General features: G+C 43.2%; 1 protein-coding gene across 2 annotated transcripts in view; it reads left to right on the top strand.

The window, feature by feature from the left end:
- LOC147611833 (SET domain-containing protein) overlaps positions 1 to 16,586 on the top strand; it is a 66,865-nt gene that overhangs the window by 33,347 nt on the left and 16,932 nt on the right. For both annotated transcript variants that reach the window (XM_086783680.1, XM_086783679.1), the window contains exon 4: positions 4,857 to 5,130. In XM_086783680.1, the coding sequence (XP_086639806.1) occupies positions 4,857 to 5,130 (274 nt within the window). The remainder of the gene's footprint in view (positions 1 to 4,856; positions 5,131 to 16,586) is intronic.

Genomic DNA, 16,586 nt, shown 5'->3' with positions numbered 1-16,586 from the left:
TTGTATGGCTGTCCATAATGTTTTAAGTGTAGAGATAGCTAGTGTTCACGATGATCGTCTCTCACGATAGAAGTGAAAGAGAACCGTATGCTCTGATACCAATGTAACTTGGTTGAACACAATACTAATCAATACACTTAAATACACTAAGATTTGAAGGACACTTGCTCAAATACAAGAAGTAAATTGCTGAATTGACAAGAGACACACAATGAGCCGGAACGGCCGACCCCTCCCTTGAGTAAATTGTATTACTATTGGAGAAATTCAGTACATAGCTTCACGGGCATCCATTGCCAAATCCTCCATGCCAATGCATATGAAATTCAGCATTTAGAAAACAATGGTATGTCGATGTAGATCACCAAGGAGCTGCCTTGATGTCCGGCCCGACTTCAGTGCCCATATTCTCTACCATTGGCTCTATGTTCTACCAAGCAAGGTAGCAACATCTTTAAGAGCACATAGGACAAGAGAAATACTACACAGGGCGGCTAAACAAGGAGTCCTGCCCTTCTACTGAATAAGTAATGACAACACATTGTCCAATTAGCTTACCAGTCTTCATAGAAGTTGTTGCAAGCGGAAGCCTTCGCGTTGGAAGCTTTAGAAGTGTTGATATCTTCGATTTGCCGCAATCCACGAATTTTCTCTTAATAAGTAAGTGAATTGGGGTCCAATCAGGTGAGGGGACACGGGGAGATGCCCATTTATGAGTAAAAAGGGAGGATCAGGTCCTGGACATTGAGTCTTGTCCGCCTCGGGACTTCAGTGAGTGTGAACTTGGAAGCGGTCATAATTTATAAGTGACTTTTGGACGCCCAAACTTTAATGAAGTGGGAACGCACTCACTTATCAGTATTGGCTAAGTCCTAAGGGCTATTTGAGCCTAGATTGGGTAATACCTACCACGTGTTCACCACAACCATGTCAGCAGACAGTTTCACACGCACGGTTCACGGGCAGGCGTTCCCTAGCCCGGAACTACACATAGGTCATGCAGGCATGAAAACAGCATGCAATTTCATTTGCAGGCAAGCACATAAAGATGCTATGCAATGCAGCAATTGCATGAGCAATTTCCGTTCATGAAACCATATAAGACCAGGCGTTTCCAGGAAAGTATATGCGATACCAGACCCAGTGGAAAGCCAATCCTCCAGGCGTTTCCGGGCATGTACACAAAGGCACAAGTCCCTGCGGAAAGCCAAGTCCTCCAGATATTCCGGGCATGATAACGTCAAGTCCCAGCGGAATATCATATCCAACTATACAGCATGACACGTGTCAATCACTGCATAGGCACATTCCATAAGCCATGGACACTAATCCAATATGTACATAGTGTGAAAGCAAGAGTGAACCATTCGGGTGGCCTAATGGTGACAGTTTGTGACTCTAGTGAGTTAGTATCTAGGCACAAGGAAGAGTTGGTGACCCTGGTGAGTATTGGAACTCATGCAAGGGTTGGTGACCCTAGTAAGTGAAGTCTCGTGGAAAGGGGAAACTCTGGCGAGCATATTTGACTTCATGGTAGGGTTGTTGTCCTAGTGAAGCAGCTGTACTCTCGTACCGGGCGCAATGCAGAGCGCAACTACCTGTGAAGACATGGACATGTGAACTATGTTTGGCTTGGGCATGTGTTGGGTGGTTCCCTAATGCAGTCCAATGGCATGGCAAGATGTTTTGTGGCTATGTATTCCTCCTATTTTGCTTTTTGCAGGTACTCAAAGTTGCTTATCGATTTATTAATACTTGGGACACAGGTTGCTCTTGTGCCTTTGTTTGGTTATTACTAGAGTTGTTGACTCGGCTCGGCATATGGCTAAAGTTTGTTTCTCGATGGAGTTGGCTCTTGTGCCCGTATTTGATTTTGGATTGTGGATTTGGACTTATGTATTTGATGTTCGGAATTATGAAATGCTACTTATTGGCAATGCATCTGCTAAACTTAAAGAGTATTCCAGTGGTATCAAGCTTATACAGTTGCGGAAACTGTTTTATAAGACGGAGGGGATGTCACCATTTGGTCTCTTCACTAGTCTTGATCAATGTTTTGGGGCAAGCCCACACAGAGAACATAACTAATGTGAGAACGGGGATTTTCCATAGAAGAAAACTGAAGCATTCACTTGCAAAGATTTGGCCTGAAAGATGACTACACATCATGAGCAACATGGGAATTTAATCATTAAAGTGACTTATAAGATTTATAAGTCAGTATTATTATTTTTGGGCATGTACAAGTGGATAGAAGGAGGCGCCTAGCTTGAGCTTGGGGAGCAAGTTGGGGAAAAGCATAAAAGTAATTATTTTTAGCAGTCAGGTCACTTTTGGCATATAAGGAAAAGCACAGGTAAAGATCGAGCTGGTCGACTCTATTAAAAAGCAAGGGAGGGCTGTTTATGAGAGCATCCGCATACACCTCTTGGTTGGTTGTAGTTGTTCTCTCTCTCCTCTCAGCGCGCTAGCCGTACAACAATCGTACTTTGGAGTGGTTTTCTTGCGCTGGCCGTACAAAAGTTTTCCTCCCATCTTTTGAGCTAGTCAACGGCTATTTTCTCTCTTCTCTGGATGCACACAAAACAGCAACAGTACTATTTTTTTTTTGGTGGGTTTTCTTGGTTTTTTGTCCATATCTTCCTCATCACCTTCCAACTCCTCTCTTTCTCCTCTATTTAAAAAACCTCAAAACCTTTGCAGTAAGGTAGTTTTGCCCAAATTTCAAGTTTTGTTTTTTTCATTTTTTGGGTTTTTTTTTTTTGCTTCCATCTCCTCTCTTCCTCCGTGTCTACTCTTGACCTCTGTTTCTTTGTCTTTTCTTTCACTTCCTCCCCTTAACTCCCTTCTTCTTTTTCTTCCACTTCCTCTCCTTTCACCCTCTTCTGCTCCTTGTTTTACCTTCTCCCTTTTCCCCCACTTTTTCTCATACAATCTCCTCCTCTACTCCTTTCCTTCCTTTCCCTCTTCTTCTTCTTCCTTCCTTCTCCCACTTTCTCCCCTTTGCCATCTTCTTCTACTTAAAGCGTTCACTTCCTCTCCTTTACCCTCTTCTTCTCCTTCTACCACCTCCCTTTCATCACGGTTCACCTTCCAGTTTCAGTTTCATTTTCTAGGTGCCAGTAGTATCATCTTTATTTTTCATTTTCTGGTTTTTTAATCCAGACATTGTATCAGATCCACCATGATGTAACTTTTTGGTCTCATAGGTCATTATGGCCTTTTGAAGACGTTAATATAACATTTCATTTCATTTCATTTCTCTCTCTCTCTCTCTCTCTCTCTCTCTCTCTTTAAAATATAATTTTAATAAACATCCCAAAAAAACCTTGGGTTTTTTTAGTGATGGACAAAACCTTTCGAAAAAAAACCTTCAAAACCTCGAAACGTTTCTTGTGACCATGGAGCCTCAGGGTGGGGGACGCAGATGCAGAAGGGGTTGCCTTTGTGTTTGTTTGAAACATCTTTACTAGGTTTTGCCATGCAACTGGTGGAGTGTTGGCATTCTATATATACTCTATCATAGTGTCTGTTACATTGATTGAAAGCCAATACATGACTTTCCTTTCACCCTGGTTCCAATCTTTGAACGCCTTTACCTTTGCTAAAGTAATGTTCTCTTGAGGTGATTTTGGAGGTTGCTCATTGTCTCCTTCAATATAGTTCCAAAATCCTTTTTCCATCAAAACATTGGTCATTCTTAATTTCCACGCATGGAAGTTATTCTTGACAAGCTTCTTCCTGACAATTTGGTTGATGTTGTTAAGACATCTTTGCTTATAACAATAACTAGAAATCTGCAATATGCAACCTGCAACACAACAATACCTGTTGCAACTCTTGTAGCGTTACTTCTGCACAATCTGTATGTCATAACATGTGTCTAGTGTACATGTACATATACCCACAGTCAGCAATATATATGTGCAATCACTGTCTGCATTGCACTACAATAACCAGAGTTCAGATAGAGATAGTTTCAAACTAGAATTTTTCAGAAGTGCCCGAAAACTCCTTGCAATGGTAGAACGGAGGTCAAAATGCACTTGAAATGTAAATTTGGCCGAATGTTTTTTAGTACAAATTACTATGCACCATACAGGTATCTTCACACTTTCAAAGACGGCTCCTCAATCAGAGACGTGTAGCTCTCAGAGCTCCCCAAGGATTGTCGTAACCAAATCAAGAAGAGAAAGAGATGATGGTGATCTTACTCGTGTACTGCTTTCTTTGCCTTTGTAGCTTCCTTTGCTTTGTTGTTGAGCTCCTTAGCCTGGACCAAGCTTTGATACGATGAAACGATTGGGAGAGGAGAGAGAGCTTTATCTCTTGCAAGCACACCGTGTCAAATTACATTGCTACTGCTTTCTTGAAAAACTATTGGTCAAAATCATCATTGTGGTATTGTCTATGCTGTGGAGAGTATGTACATGGCAATGACAAATTGGTCAACATACATGACAATGTAAACCTCCTTTAGCCGTTATAAGCGGCTTGTTTAGGCTTCTCTTAGAATCACTTCTTTTAGGTTTGGAAGGAGTCAATGTGTCTGAATATTTTCCTGACTTTGTTGAATAAGCTATTTGGTTTTTGATGAGAACTGCAGAATAAGGAAACTGAATTATTCTCAATGTGTTGTTGGAAAGAAACCTTGGTAAATTTTGGGACAGTTTTATTATTTCCCTTACATTCACCATTTATTTTATATGCACGTAGTATTCCTTTGCTTCTTAAATCTCTTGACATTGTGAGCTGTAAAAAGGGCATGACTAGCTCTATAGTATAATAAAGCATAACCATCAATAACAGGAGCATGACTTTGGTAGATTAATTGTCTGACTTGGCCAATTTTTTAGGTTCAATCATAAAACTGGAGCAGAAGATGTCCATATCATGAGTGTATGGAGTGATTCTGATTTGGATTCTGTCGAAGGGCTGAAGGGTCTCGATAGTGTGGTTGGTTTGGAGGAAGAAGTAGACAGTTCAGGTTACAGGGCTGATCAAATGACACTACTTAAAAGCAGTAACCATTTGCCATCAGGAGATTCATGCGACTCTTCAGAATGCCGGGTTGGAAGGAGTGATGTTTTGGAGATGATTCTTGTCAAAAGTGTTCCCAGTGGATCGGAGGTAATGTCCATCTGAAAGATCTGCTTGTGCTTGAGCGTCCCTCTTTTTTACCACTTATTTCATCAATCAAAATAATCAAAGTTTACATCGCAATTTCTCTGACGAAAATGAAGATTAAATCACTCATGTTTTAATTCGTTGCAAAAAATAATGAGGAATTCCACTAGCGTTCTGTTAGTGAGATTGATGCACTCTCTCTTCATCACGTCTCAAATCAATGATAAATTTGGTGTGCCTACGCCGCATATCGAGAGCTTTTTCAAAGGAGTGACGCCAGATGTGCACGTGCATGTTTGGCACACTGGAGAGAGAGAAGAGTGAGAGATATTAGCTAAAAAGGCTAGCTTGTGTGATAGTGGTGTGATGTAGCTAGACACTTTAAATAGATGCATGAAATAAAGGGTACATTCTTAACATAACCATGTATTATGTGGCACAAAGCTGCAATGCACTCTTTGGGTTGAGGATAGGTTGAGGTGTTTGTTTCATTGTATTGGTGGTCTGTCTTTACTTAGTGTTCAATAGATGTATGGTGCTGGATGGTGGTCTGTCATTGTATTGGTGGTCTGTCTTTACTTAGTGTTCAATAGATGTATGGTGCTGGATGGTGGTGGTCATAGACTGGGGAAGACAGTTTCAGTGATATCCAGGGGCTGGTGATCCACCATCCGCCATTCTGTAGTGAGTTCCTCTGCTTCTTTCATGCAACGTAACATGAAAAAAAGGAAGTGACGATTCTCTTGGAGTAGTTAGCGGTCTTCTTGGCTCTCAGCAACTTTTCTCTGATTAGGGCGATGGTGATAGTGGCTGCAAACCCTCTGAATAATTACGATAGAGTCTGCCTTGCATCTCCGGAGGTTTGATAGAAACTCAGTACGAAGGCCTTTTTGTGAATATATGCTCTTATGTGTGTGTGTGTGTGTGGAGTGCGTGTGTGAGAGCATATCTTGATACAGAGTTCTACACCCACTATTGGGCACTGATGACGTTAGTGGGGATGTCGTAGTATCTAGTCCATACTATGCATAATGGAGTTGATAGTTATATAGTCTTGTGGGATGACGACCATGAGTATATAACATGCACGTTCCTAAAAAGTGAATTTGGGTATGTTCCTGGATTCATCTAGGTATATATATATATATATATTGCATTACCTTATGGGATAAGCAATGGCAGTCTCTAGTCTTGGACTCATGGTCTACTAGGGATATGGTTGGGTGGTGAGCTAGATGCTTGTTGGGGACTTCACACTTATCATGCAAGTAGAGGATTTGAGCGGCCAAGCGAAGATCTCACACCGATCACAAAAGAGGCTAGGGGCGGCGGCCACTTTTCTTGCACAAATATTGGGGGTTTATACTGGCTGTCGACAAGGTCATCAACTCTATATATTTTCCCATGAAGTGCAAGTGGTGTCATGGGAGGAATTTGACAACTTCAAGGAGGATGACCCTGCCATGCGCTACCACTTTCCATGCTTCCCACATGACCAATTTTCTTATGAGAAAAGAATATCGGGAGTTCATCACAAGTGATGAAAAGAAGCCGGAGACTGTTGAAGAAAATTCGATTCCTCAACAAGTGCAGGCATATAAAGCATGGCATGAAAAAGCCAAAAAGGTGTTGTATTGGTTGTTTGTCAATGTGATAGTTTCTATGATTATGCATATACAAGATGTACAAACGCCTAAAGAGGCTTGGGATACCTTGGTAACCATGTACAGCACAAACATCCAAGCTCAAGAGACGGAGCTAAAGCAAGAGCTTTATAATGTGACCAGAGGAAAGTTGAGTATAAATGATTACTCAGTGAAGGTTAAAGGGCTTGCAGATGCCCTTACTTCTATTGGATCACCAGAGTAGGGGTAGATGATGATGTTATGGTGTCCATGACCTTGAATGGTCTTGGCAAAGGAAACAACCAGTTTTAGACCTCCATTGAAGTTCGAGAGAACTTTCTTGATTTTTAGCTTCTCATCCGTGAGGAGATGAAAATTGGGGAAGGTTCATCCTCGAGATCCAAGAGTTGTGGTCATTATAGGGTTCTTTTGGCTCATCATAACCTTAACTTTCGGGAATGGGATTGCGATGTGAACTTTGCTATGAGATGGTCTTCGACATCAATACAAGGCTATATTTTCCCATCATGTTGGCCTACTACTAGAGAGTCATCTATCTACACGGCTACATGCTCATCACCTCTAAAGACATGTTTGAAAGAGTCTTTTGGAATCCTTAGGCCCATTTTGAAGAACGTTAGAGAAATATCTTTCAGGATACAAAGTGTGTTGAGTTGTGCTGCCTATATGGGCTTTGCCAATGTCACGACTCTGTGTTTTGTACAAGCGTATCCGAACATTGGGCATGGTGGTCAGTGTGCAGGACATTTGTTATATGTTCACACTTGGGGTCAAATTTTGAAGGGTCCTTTTTATAACCCAAGGAGACAAAGGTTTATAACCCATGGGGGACAATAGTTTGGAGGGGACAAAAGGTTTAAAACCTTTAAAAAAGAAAAGTACCCTTTGTGGTGGTCGTGGCCCTTTTTGGGGAGGGCCTATGCTATTTTTGGAGAACTCTTTATTTTGGAGTAGTCGGGCTGCAGCATACGGGGGTGTGCTTTTTCGCTCTTGGAAAAAGGTGGCGTGCTGGATTGCAGGAGTGAGCAGGACGCATAGGGCTGAATACGCTTTCCTCTGTCTCTCCTTTGGAAGGGGACTGGCGGGCTGCCGGAAAGCGCAAGGCTGGATTACTCTCGCTCTCTCTCTCTCTCTCTCTCTCTCTTGCTCTCGTGGGAAGACAAGCGGGCTGTGCTACAGCACACAGCACATACACAGGCTTTTCCCTCTTTGCAACAGGCTGGTGTACTGGTTGGGCAGCACACACGGTCTCTCTCTCTCTCTTTCGATTTAGGAAGGTTGGCAGGCTGGGCTACTGAGGCACAGAACTGCAGGACAGCGCTGGGCCTTTCTCCTGCCTCCTCTCTCTCGTGGGAAGGTTGCAGATTGCAGGAGGAGCAGAGACGTGTTGCTGGACAGAGACAGCCGGCCATTGTTTACTCTCTCTCTCTCTCTCTCTCTCTCTCTCTGTTTAAAGGCTTGTGGGCGGTATCAGACGCGCACAGGTTAAAGCTCTTCTTTCGCGGGCTCGTGGGCTGTTCGGGAGTGCTACTCTTGGTCCCTTGTGAGAGGAGGGATTTGCAGCCTACTAGGGCAGAAACAGGAGCAAATCTAGCATGTTTTTGGAATAGTCTACGGGCTGATGTATGGCTGTGTTTTTGGCTATGTGCATGGGCCAATTGGATGCGTATTCAGGGCCTCGTGGATGTACTATCTTGGCAAATTAGAGGTGAATAACAGTGTGGTGTTTTGGGCACAGGGCTGTGTGAAACCTCTATGCTAAGAGGACTGGCAGTTTGGACATGCATATGTATAAGCCATGTATGGCCATGATGTATTTAGTTGAACTCTTCCATGAATGTGAATAAAGAAATACTAAAAGGGGTGCCAAGCTTTGGGACAATAGGTGTCGTTGTTTTTGTGTAGGAGCACTCTAGCTCCCTTTTGTTTATCCTATTTGATAATTTACGACTGTGTTTGGGTGATTGCTAGTCTACCACACTCTGGTTTCTACTAAAGGTTGGTTTCAAGGTTCCATTGCCGGGACCGTCACCAAATTTCCCAAGGGGGTGAGCTCGTGGTTGTCTTGAAGAAAGTCGTTGCTGAAAATTTCAGCAAGATGTCTGATCAAGAGGATGACTATGACTATGATGAAGAGGAAGAGTAGGAGATTGCAGTCTTTCGTAAGCTTAAGGAAAAGCTTACTTCGGATCCCGTATTGGTACTACCGGATCTCTGGAAGGCTTTTGTTGTCCAGTGTGATGCATATGGGAACAACATTGGGCAGTTCTCATGCAGGAAGGACATGCGAGCCTATGAGAGTCGTATATTGCATAATGCCGAGAAGCATTTACAGGTCTATGAGAAAGAGATGTTGGCTGTAATTCATGCTCTTTCTACATAGAAACACTATTTGCTTGGGGCTGATTTCACTGTGCAAATAGATCATCAGACCTTGCGTTATTTTCTCATGCAAATTAAGCTTTCGGAGAAGCATATGAGATGGGCCAAATTTTTGTATATGTGAATCACTTTCAGATTGTGCATGTGGAAGGCAAAAAGAATGTTGTGGCCATGAGATGAAAGATGTTTGAGGGTCAGCGGCATGACCATTATACTCTCAGGGATGGCTTTTTGTTGATGCATGTTAGACTGTGTTACCAAGTAGTTACAGCTCAAGGTTATGATTGAAAGTCATGCTCCACCGTATGCAGGTCATAGAGGCATTGAGGCCACGGTAAAGGCAGTTGAGGCTTTCTTTTATTGGCCGACCTTGAGGAGGGATGTTGATGCTTTTGTTAGAGCATGCATCACATGTCAGAAGGTGAAGTTTGACCATCAAAAGACACCAGGGTTACTTCAACCTTTACCTATTCTAGATAGACCATGGGAGAGCATTGCCATGGATTTTATATTTGATCTTCCAAGGACACAAACGGGGAATGATGGCATCTGGACTATCATATGTAGGTTTAGTAAGCAGGCTCATTTCATTCCGGTGCGTAAGAAGACCAAAATAGATCACATGGTGAAGTTGTTCATGGCGAACATCTTCAAGTATCATGGAATGCCTTCGTCTATCATTAGTGAGCATGATCCACGGATGACGAGTTTATTTTGGAGAGGGTTCTTTGACAACATGGGTATGACTCTCAAGTTTTCATCATCGTTTCATCCACAAACAGATGGGCAGTCGGAAGAGGCAAATTCCATAGTGTTAGATCTTCTCAAGTGCTAAGTGTTAGAGCACAAACAACAATGGGAAAAGTATCTTCCTTTGGTGGAGTTCGCTTATAACAACACCGTTCATACCTTGACAGGCAAGGTGCCTTTTGAGATTGTGGAAGGAGGGAAGAAGTTACCACTCATTTTGCACACAAAGGATAAGATCTTTTAGGCTGACCAGTATGTGGAGAACATGGATGAAGCTTATAGGAGAGTTAAGTTGGCACTCCAAAGAACTCAACAAAAGCAAATGAAGGCAGCAGACCGTCACAGGCGTGCATTAGAATTTGCATTGGGTGACTAGATTCTTTTGCGTTTTGAGAAAGCTAGGCTCAAGAAGATGAAGGGTAAAGAGCGCTTATTTCCTAAGTTGAGCATGCGCTACTATGGACCTTTTCAAGTATTGGAAAAGATCGGTGAGGTGGCCTATCGTTTGAAGCTACCAGATCACTGGAGGATTCACAATGCATTTCATGTGAGTCTACTTAGACCTTTCCAAGGGGATGTGATTGAGGATGTATCAGATGAGGCTTAGCCAGAAAGAAGATGAAGGGTAAAGAGCGCTTATTCCCTAAGTTGAGCATGCACTACTATGGGCCTTTTCAGGTATTGGAAAAGATCGGTGAGGTGGCCTATCGTTTGAAGCTACCAGATCACTGGAGGATTCACAATGCATTTCATGTGAGTCTACTTAGACCTTTCCGAGGGGATGTGCCTGAGGATGTATCAGATGAGGCTCAGCCGGAAGTGGAGGAACTTGATGAGGTTCTTATTCTCGAGCAAGTACTGGAGAAAGGTACGAGGTAAAGTTTCCCATCGCTATCTTGTCAAGTTCAAGAACTATTCACTGATGGATGCGAAGTGGATGGAGGAGGGTGACTTAGGAGATTCACCTCAGGTATTGCAGCTTTATCTTGATGCCTTCGAGTCGGAGCCGACTCTTGCTACGACTCATTTAGGTTCAGCAGAGCATAGGTCTGGAGCATTGCTTGATGCTCAAGAGGGGGGGGTAGCTCCTCCGCTCCCTTGATACTACAGACAGGCTCGGATGTCATCTACAAGTCGCTTGGTGCAGCTTTTGTCTCACCTGAAGTTACTAACAGCTGACAGTACATCTGCTTATGGAACTTCTATGATATATGTGTACTAGTCACATTGGATGCTGTGGTTATGTATGATTCACGACGGTAAACAACTTGGACTATTACTACACCATTGGTTTGAAGTGAATGTTGCTACATATGTATGGCTGAGAGAGATTGGGACGCTGATCTTGCCATATTGTACTTTTCACTTTCTTTTGGATCACATGGCTGATATGTTGCTGTATAGGCACTGGGCAGCCTTTGTTATCAGTGTGGTTCCACTTTGATATCATGCTTAATCACCAGGATGCGATCGAGGACGCTTGTCGTTTTTCAAGAGGGGGGTATGTCACGACGCTGTGTATTTGTACAAGCGTATCCGAACATTGGGCATTGTGGTCAATGTGCAGGACATTTGTTATATGTTCACACCTGGGGTCAAATTTTGAAGGGTCCTTTTGATAAACCAAGGGGACAGAGCTTTATAACCCATGAGGACAATAGTTTGGAGGGGTCAAAGTTTCATCCACTGGCCTTCCGCAGTCTGAATGATAGACTGCTCAATCACTGAGTCTTGGTCAGTCAATGAGCTCCCGTCCTGGATCCTCTGTCAATATGGACCAAAATAACTATCAGTCTTGCAAAGCCTCTCAATGACTGAAATAAGTCAGTAGAAATCTCGGTGAATGACAAAGTATTCACCTCTCTAATCTGACTAAGCGCATCTGCTACACTATTCATGGACTCCTTTCGATAACGGATTTCAAAATCAAAATCTTGCATTAACTCAGTCCATCTGTTGGGTTTTATGCTGTGTATGCACCCAGAGGAGTGCTAGTGATCATCAGTAGATTACTGGGGCACTTTTTACTTCAGTTAGTGGAGGTTTTTTCCCCCAGTTTAGCTCAGTTTCACTTATATGCAGTTTATAAGTGTTTTGGTCCACCTGGCACATTTTATGGCCGGACATGTGAACACTTATCTTTAGGGTCACTATTATGTGGCTATTGTACTTCACTTTGATCATCAAGCAATAGACTGAAGTCGTGTTCTCTCTCTCTGTTGGTTTCCACGCCTGCTTGAAGCTTCTGTAAACCCTAACCCTAACACTTCATTGCCTTCATTTGGTATCAGAGCATTGAAGGCTTGCCTTGCCCTGCCCGCACACAACCAAGTTTTTGTTGCTGCTGCCCGTACAGCACCCGTACATCACAGCCCGTACACCTGTGCGCCGTACATTACTGTTGCTGCCCGTACATCTGTGCGCCGTACACCTGTGCGCCTTACTGCTGCTTCAGTACAAGTCAGCGCCGCCTTCAGTACCCGTACTGTACCTGCATACAGTCGACAGTAGCTGACGTGTACCTGCTCGCCTAGCACCGTACAGCACTGCCTGCTCCGTACACAGACAGCGCTTCTGTTCACACCTGCGCAGACAAGCCGTACAGCTGTCAGTACAGGCGACCTGCAGTATTTGGTGTTCTGTACCGGTTCAGTACCAGTTTTCAGTACTGTACCTGCTTCGACTGTACTTGCTGTGCCCAATACGACTTCCAGACCTGCAGAGTACCTCTTCGCATTGTTCAATACAGTGCTTCGTCAGAGTACATCCACTGTACTTCAACTGTACCTGCAGTCTGCTCCGTACAGTAAACTGTACATGCACAGTACAACAGTCATTCGCATTGAAGTCAACTTGTACCTGCTAACATCACACTGTGGTAAGCATTGCAAGTTTTGAATATTGGGCATTTTTATTTTCTCTGTGAAAATCTACAGGCAAATACAGGCAGACTTTCTAGCAAAGAACTATACAGGTTTTTTGCACAGTTTGGGTGCAGCAAATTTGGGCATTTTTGGGGCATTTTGGCATTGTGTACGCCATTTGCTGCTCTACTCAGTCATTGGTGCATTGAGCTGCACATTCAGAGGATTGAGAGTGCAGGCATATTTGGGTGAACTGTATTCAGTGGAGTACAGTTATTTTCAGGGTTTCTGCTATTGGGTTTTTTGATAAACAGGTACAACATTGTGCGTAAGCATAATGGCAAATCAATAGCAAAGTGATGTATTCACATATTTGTCTAAGGAAGACAAATTGGATGGCACGAACTACTCCTTGTGGAGTTTTATGCTGAAAAATGTGCTTGTGGCAAAAGGTCTTTGGGATTTTGTTAGTGGTGATGAACCATGTCCAGGTCCATTGGCTCCAGAGACTCCTCCCCAAGGGGGTGCTCGTGGACGAGGACAACAGGTACAGGCTCCAGGACAGCCATTGCCTGTTCAAAGAACAAATGCTCAAAAGACATGGGATGCCAGGGATGCACAAGCTTTGTCACTCATTGCATTGTCAGTACAGAGGTCCATTATACCTCATATTCGTTCAGCTGGCTCTTCACAGAATGCATGGGTGACTTTGGAGCAGATGTATGCTGCTCGTAATGAGAGAGCTGGAAAATCAAAAAATGAATGAGGGAGATGATATGTCTAGCCACTTAAACAAGCTGGAAAAGAGAGCTGGAAAATCAAAAAATGAATGAGGGAGATGATACGTCTAGCCACTTAAACAAGCTGGAAAAGAGAGCTGGAAAATCAAAAAATGAATGAGGGAGATGATATGTCTAGCCACTTAAACAAGCTGCAAGATTTGAGAGAGCAACTCATCAATGTGGATGAGATTATTCCTGAGACACAGCTTGTGTCCACCATCTTGCACTCTTTGCCAAGATCTTACTTGGCTTTTCATACCTCTTTGAACCTCAGCATGAGGAATGCTGTTGAACCCCTCAAGTATCAGGAACTTGTTGCTCTCTTACTACAAGACGAGCAAATGAGGAAGAATATGAATATGAACACAAATGCTGAACAAGCATTTACTACAGGTCAAAAGGGGAAAGGAAAAACTCAGCCAAAGAGTTCAAATCAAAATTCAGGTGATGGTGGTTCTTCACAGGATACCAAGAAAGGTGATGGACAGCCCAAGAAGAAGGGCAAATGTCATTACTGTAAGAAGCGAGGTCACTACATCACGGAATGTAGGAAGAGGATTGCCAAAGAGAAGGCAAAGGAAGCTGGGATGTCAGTTAATGATGCTTCTAAAGCTCCTCCAGAGACTGCTTCTTTTGTTGAGGACAGGGATTACTGTTTTTATACATGCAGCTATGATGCCTCTTGGTCTTCACAGGCACTCAGTTTGACAGAGCATGCATGTACTTGGTATTTTGATAGTGGTGCCTCAAAGCATATTACATCTCGCAGGGATTTGTTTAGTCATGTTGGCCCTGCCCCTGTTGGCAAAACTGTTCAGTGTGCCAACAATGCTTCATATCCAGTTCGAGGCATTGGGGAGATTCAGCTTACAGCCATTGATGGCTCCATTCTCCGCCTTACAGATGCCTTATATGTACCAGGGATAAAGAAGAATTTGTTGTCCATTTCTTCTTTAGCACATTGTGGTATGCAAGTCCACTTTGATGATGATAAATGCATGGTCAGGGACAAAGCTAATGCCTTGACCTTGATGCTTACTGGTACATTATGTTATGGACTTTATCAGTTGGATGCATTTCAGCCAGTGGATCAGTCTGTTTATCATGCATTCACTCTTACTCCAGCTATGGTTGATGCGGAGTTATGGCATGCTCGCATGGGGCATGTAAATTTTGGTAGTCTTATGCTTATGCAGCGACATAACATGTTTACAGATCTACCTCTCATGGAGAAGCCTCCAGATCACATTTGTGAAGGATGTATTTTGGGAAAAATGCACAGGTTTTCCTTCCCACGTGATCAGGCTCTAAGAGCAACTGCAAAGTTGCAACTTATACACAGTGATCTTTGTGGTCCCATGCAAACGAAGTCATTAGGTGGTTGCTTCTATTTTGCAACATTTATTGATGACTTCTCTCGTATTTGCTGGGTCTATCCTTTGACACAGAAATCACAGGTATATGATGCATTTTTGGCCTTTGTAGCACTTGCTGAGACAGAGTCAGGATGCAAGGTCAAGACTCTCCGTTCTGACCGAGGGGGGGAATATATGTCACATATGCTGAATTCCTTTCTTGGGAGTAGAGGTATAAAACATCAGTATACTACTCCTTACACTCCACAGCAGAATGGGGTTGCAGAAAGGAAGAATCGGTCACTCATGGAGATGGCCAGATGTATGCTAAAGGCAAAAAGGCTACCACATATCTTTTGGGTGGAAGCAGTCATGTGTGCTTGTCATATTTTGAATCGATGTCCCACAAAGGCATTGGTTTCTATTACTCCTTTTGAGGCTTGGCATGGCCGCAAGCCTTCTGTATCGCATTTTCGTATCTTTGGGTGTCTTGCATATGCACACTTACCCAAAGAGTTGAGGAGGAAGCTGGATGATAAAGCCACAAAATGCATTTTTGTTGGGTATAGCCATGAGAGCAAGGGCTACAGGTTATATGACCCACTATCCAGGAAGATATTCACTAGTCGGGATGTGATTTTTGATGAAAAATCAGAAATATCCATGGCTGGTTATGAGGCAAATCAGGCTGAAAATGATGTGTTTGAAGGTCTACTACCTATGGAATTTCATTCCACAGTTGGTGATCCAACTAATGAGGGTACAGGACAGCTAGCAAATGATGTAGGTGGTGCAGAAATTTAGCAGCAAAATGAGCCAGAAGCTGAACCAAATATGGGGCAGCAGGCACCACAGGTCAGACACATACCTAGATGGTATTTGAGGACATTACAGGACAGCCATTTAGAGGGTCCTCTTGCTGGTCGTACTCGTAGGGAGACAAGGACCAATGAGCATGCACACATCATGGATTTGAATCTGGTTATGGCAGCCAGTTTACAGGATGATGATGAGCCTGATTCATTTGTGGATGCACGAGATAATGTGCATTGGAACAAAGCCATGCAGGATGAGCTTGATTCTATTAAAAGGAATCAAACATGGGATTCGGTTGATCTGCCCAAAGGCAAGAAAGCAATTGGTACTAAATGGGTCTATAAGTTGAAAAGACATGCAGATGGATCCATTGACAGGTACAAAGCCCGTCTAGTTGCAAAGGGCTATGCACAGAAGAAGGGCATTGATTATGAGGAGACATTTGCTCCTACATCCCGTATGTCGACACTTAGGTGTGTCATTACATTGGCTGCACATCGTGGTTGGGTTGTTCACCAGTTGGACATAAAGACTGCATTCCTACATGGGGACCTCGAGGAGGAAGTTTATGTATTTCAGCCCATGGGATTTGCAGAACATGGTCATGAGGGGAAAGTTTGCAGGCTGAAAAAGGCCTTGTATGGTTTGAAACAAGCTCCACGAGCTTGGTATGCAAAAATAGATGCTTTTCTACTCACTCAGGGATTTGTGAACAGTCCATCAGAAGCCACTCTGTATGTAAAGAAAGAAGAGACAGATCTGCTGGTCATCAGTCTTTATGTGGATGATCTCTTGCTCATGGGATCAAATGATGACAAAATTGCTTTTAAGGAGATACTGCAACAGACATTTGACATGTCTGAC

Source organism: Cibotium barometz, chromosome 46, assembly GCF_041138505.1.
Source record: "Cibotium barometz isolate CiBa-2024 chromosome 46, ASM4113850v1, whole genome shotgun sequence".
NCBI classification, from domain to species: Eukaryota; Viridiplantae; Streptophyta; class Polypodiopsida; order Cyatheales; family Cibotiaceae; genus Cibotium; species Cibotium barometz.
Note: the sequence above shows the minus strand (reverse complement) of the source record. Positions and strands in the feature narration are given on the sequence as shown.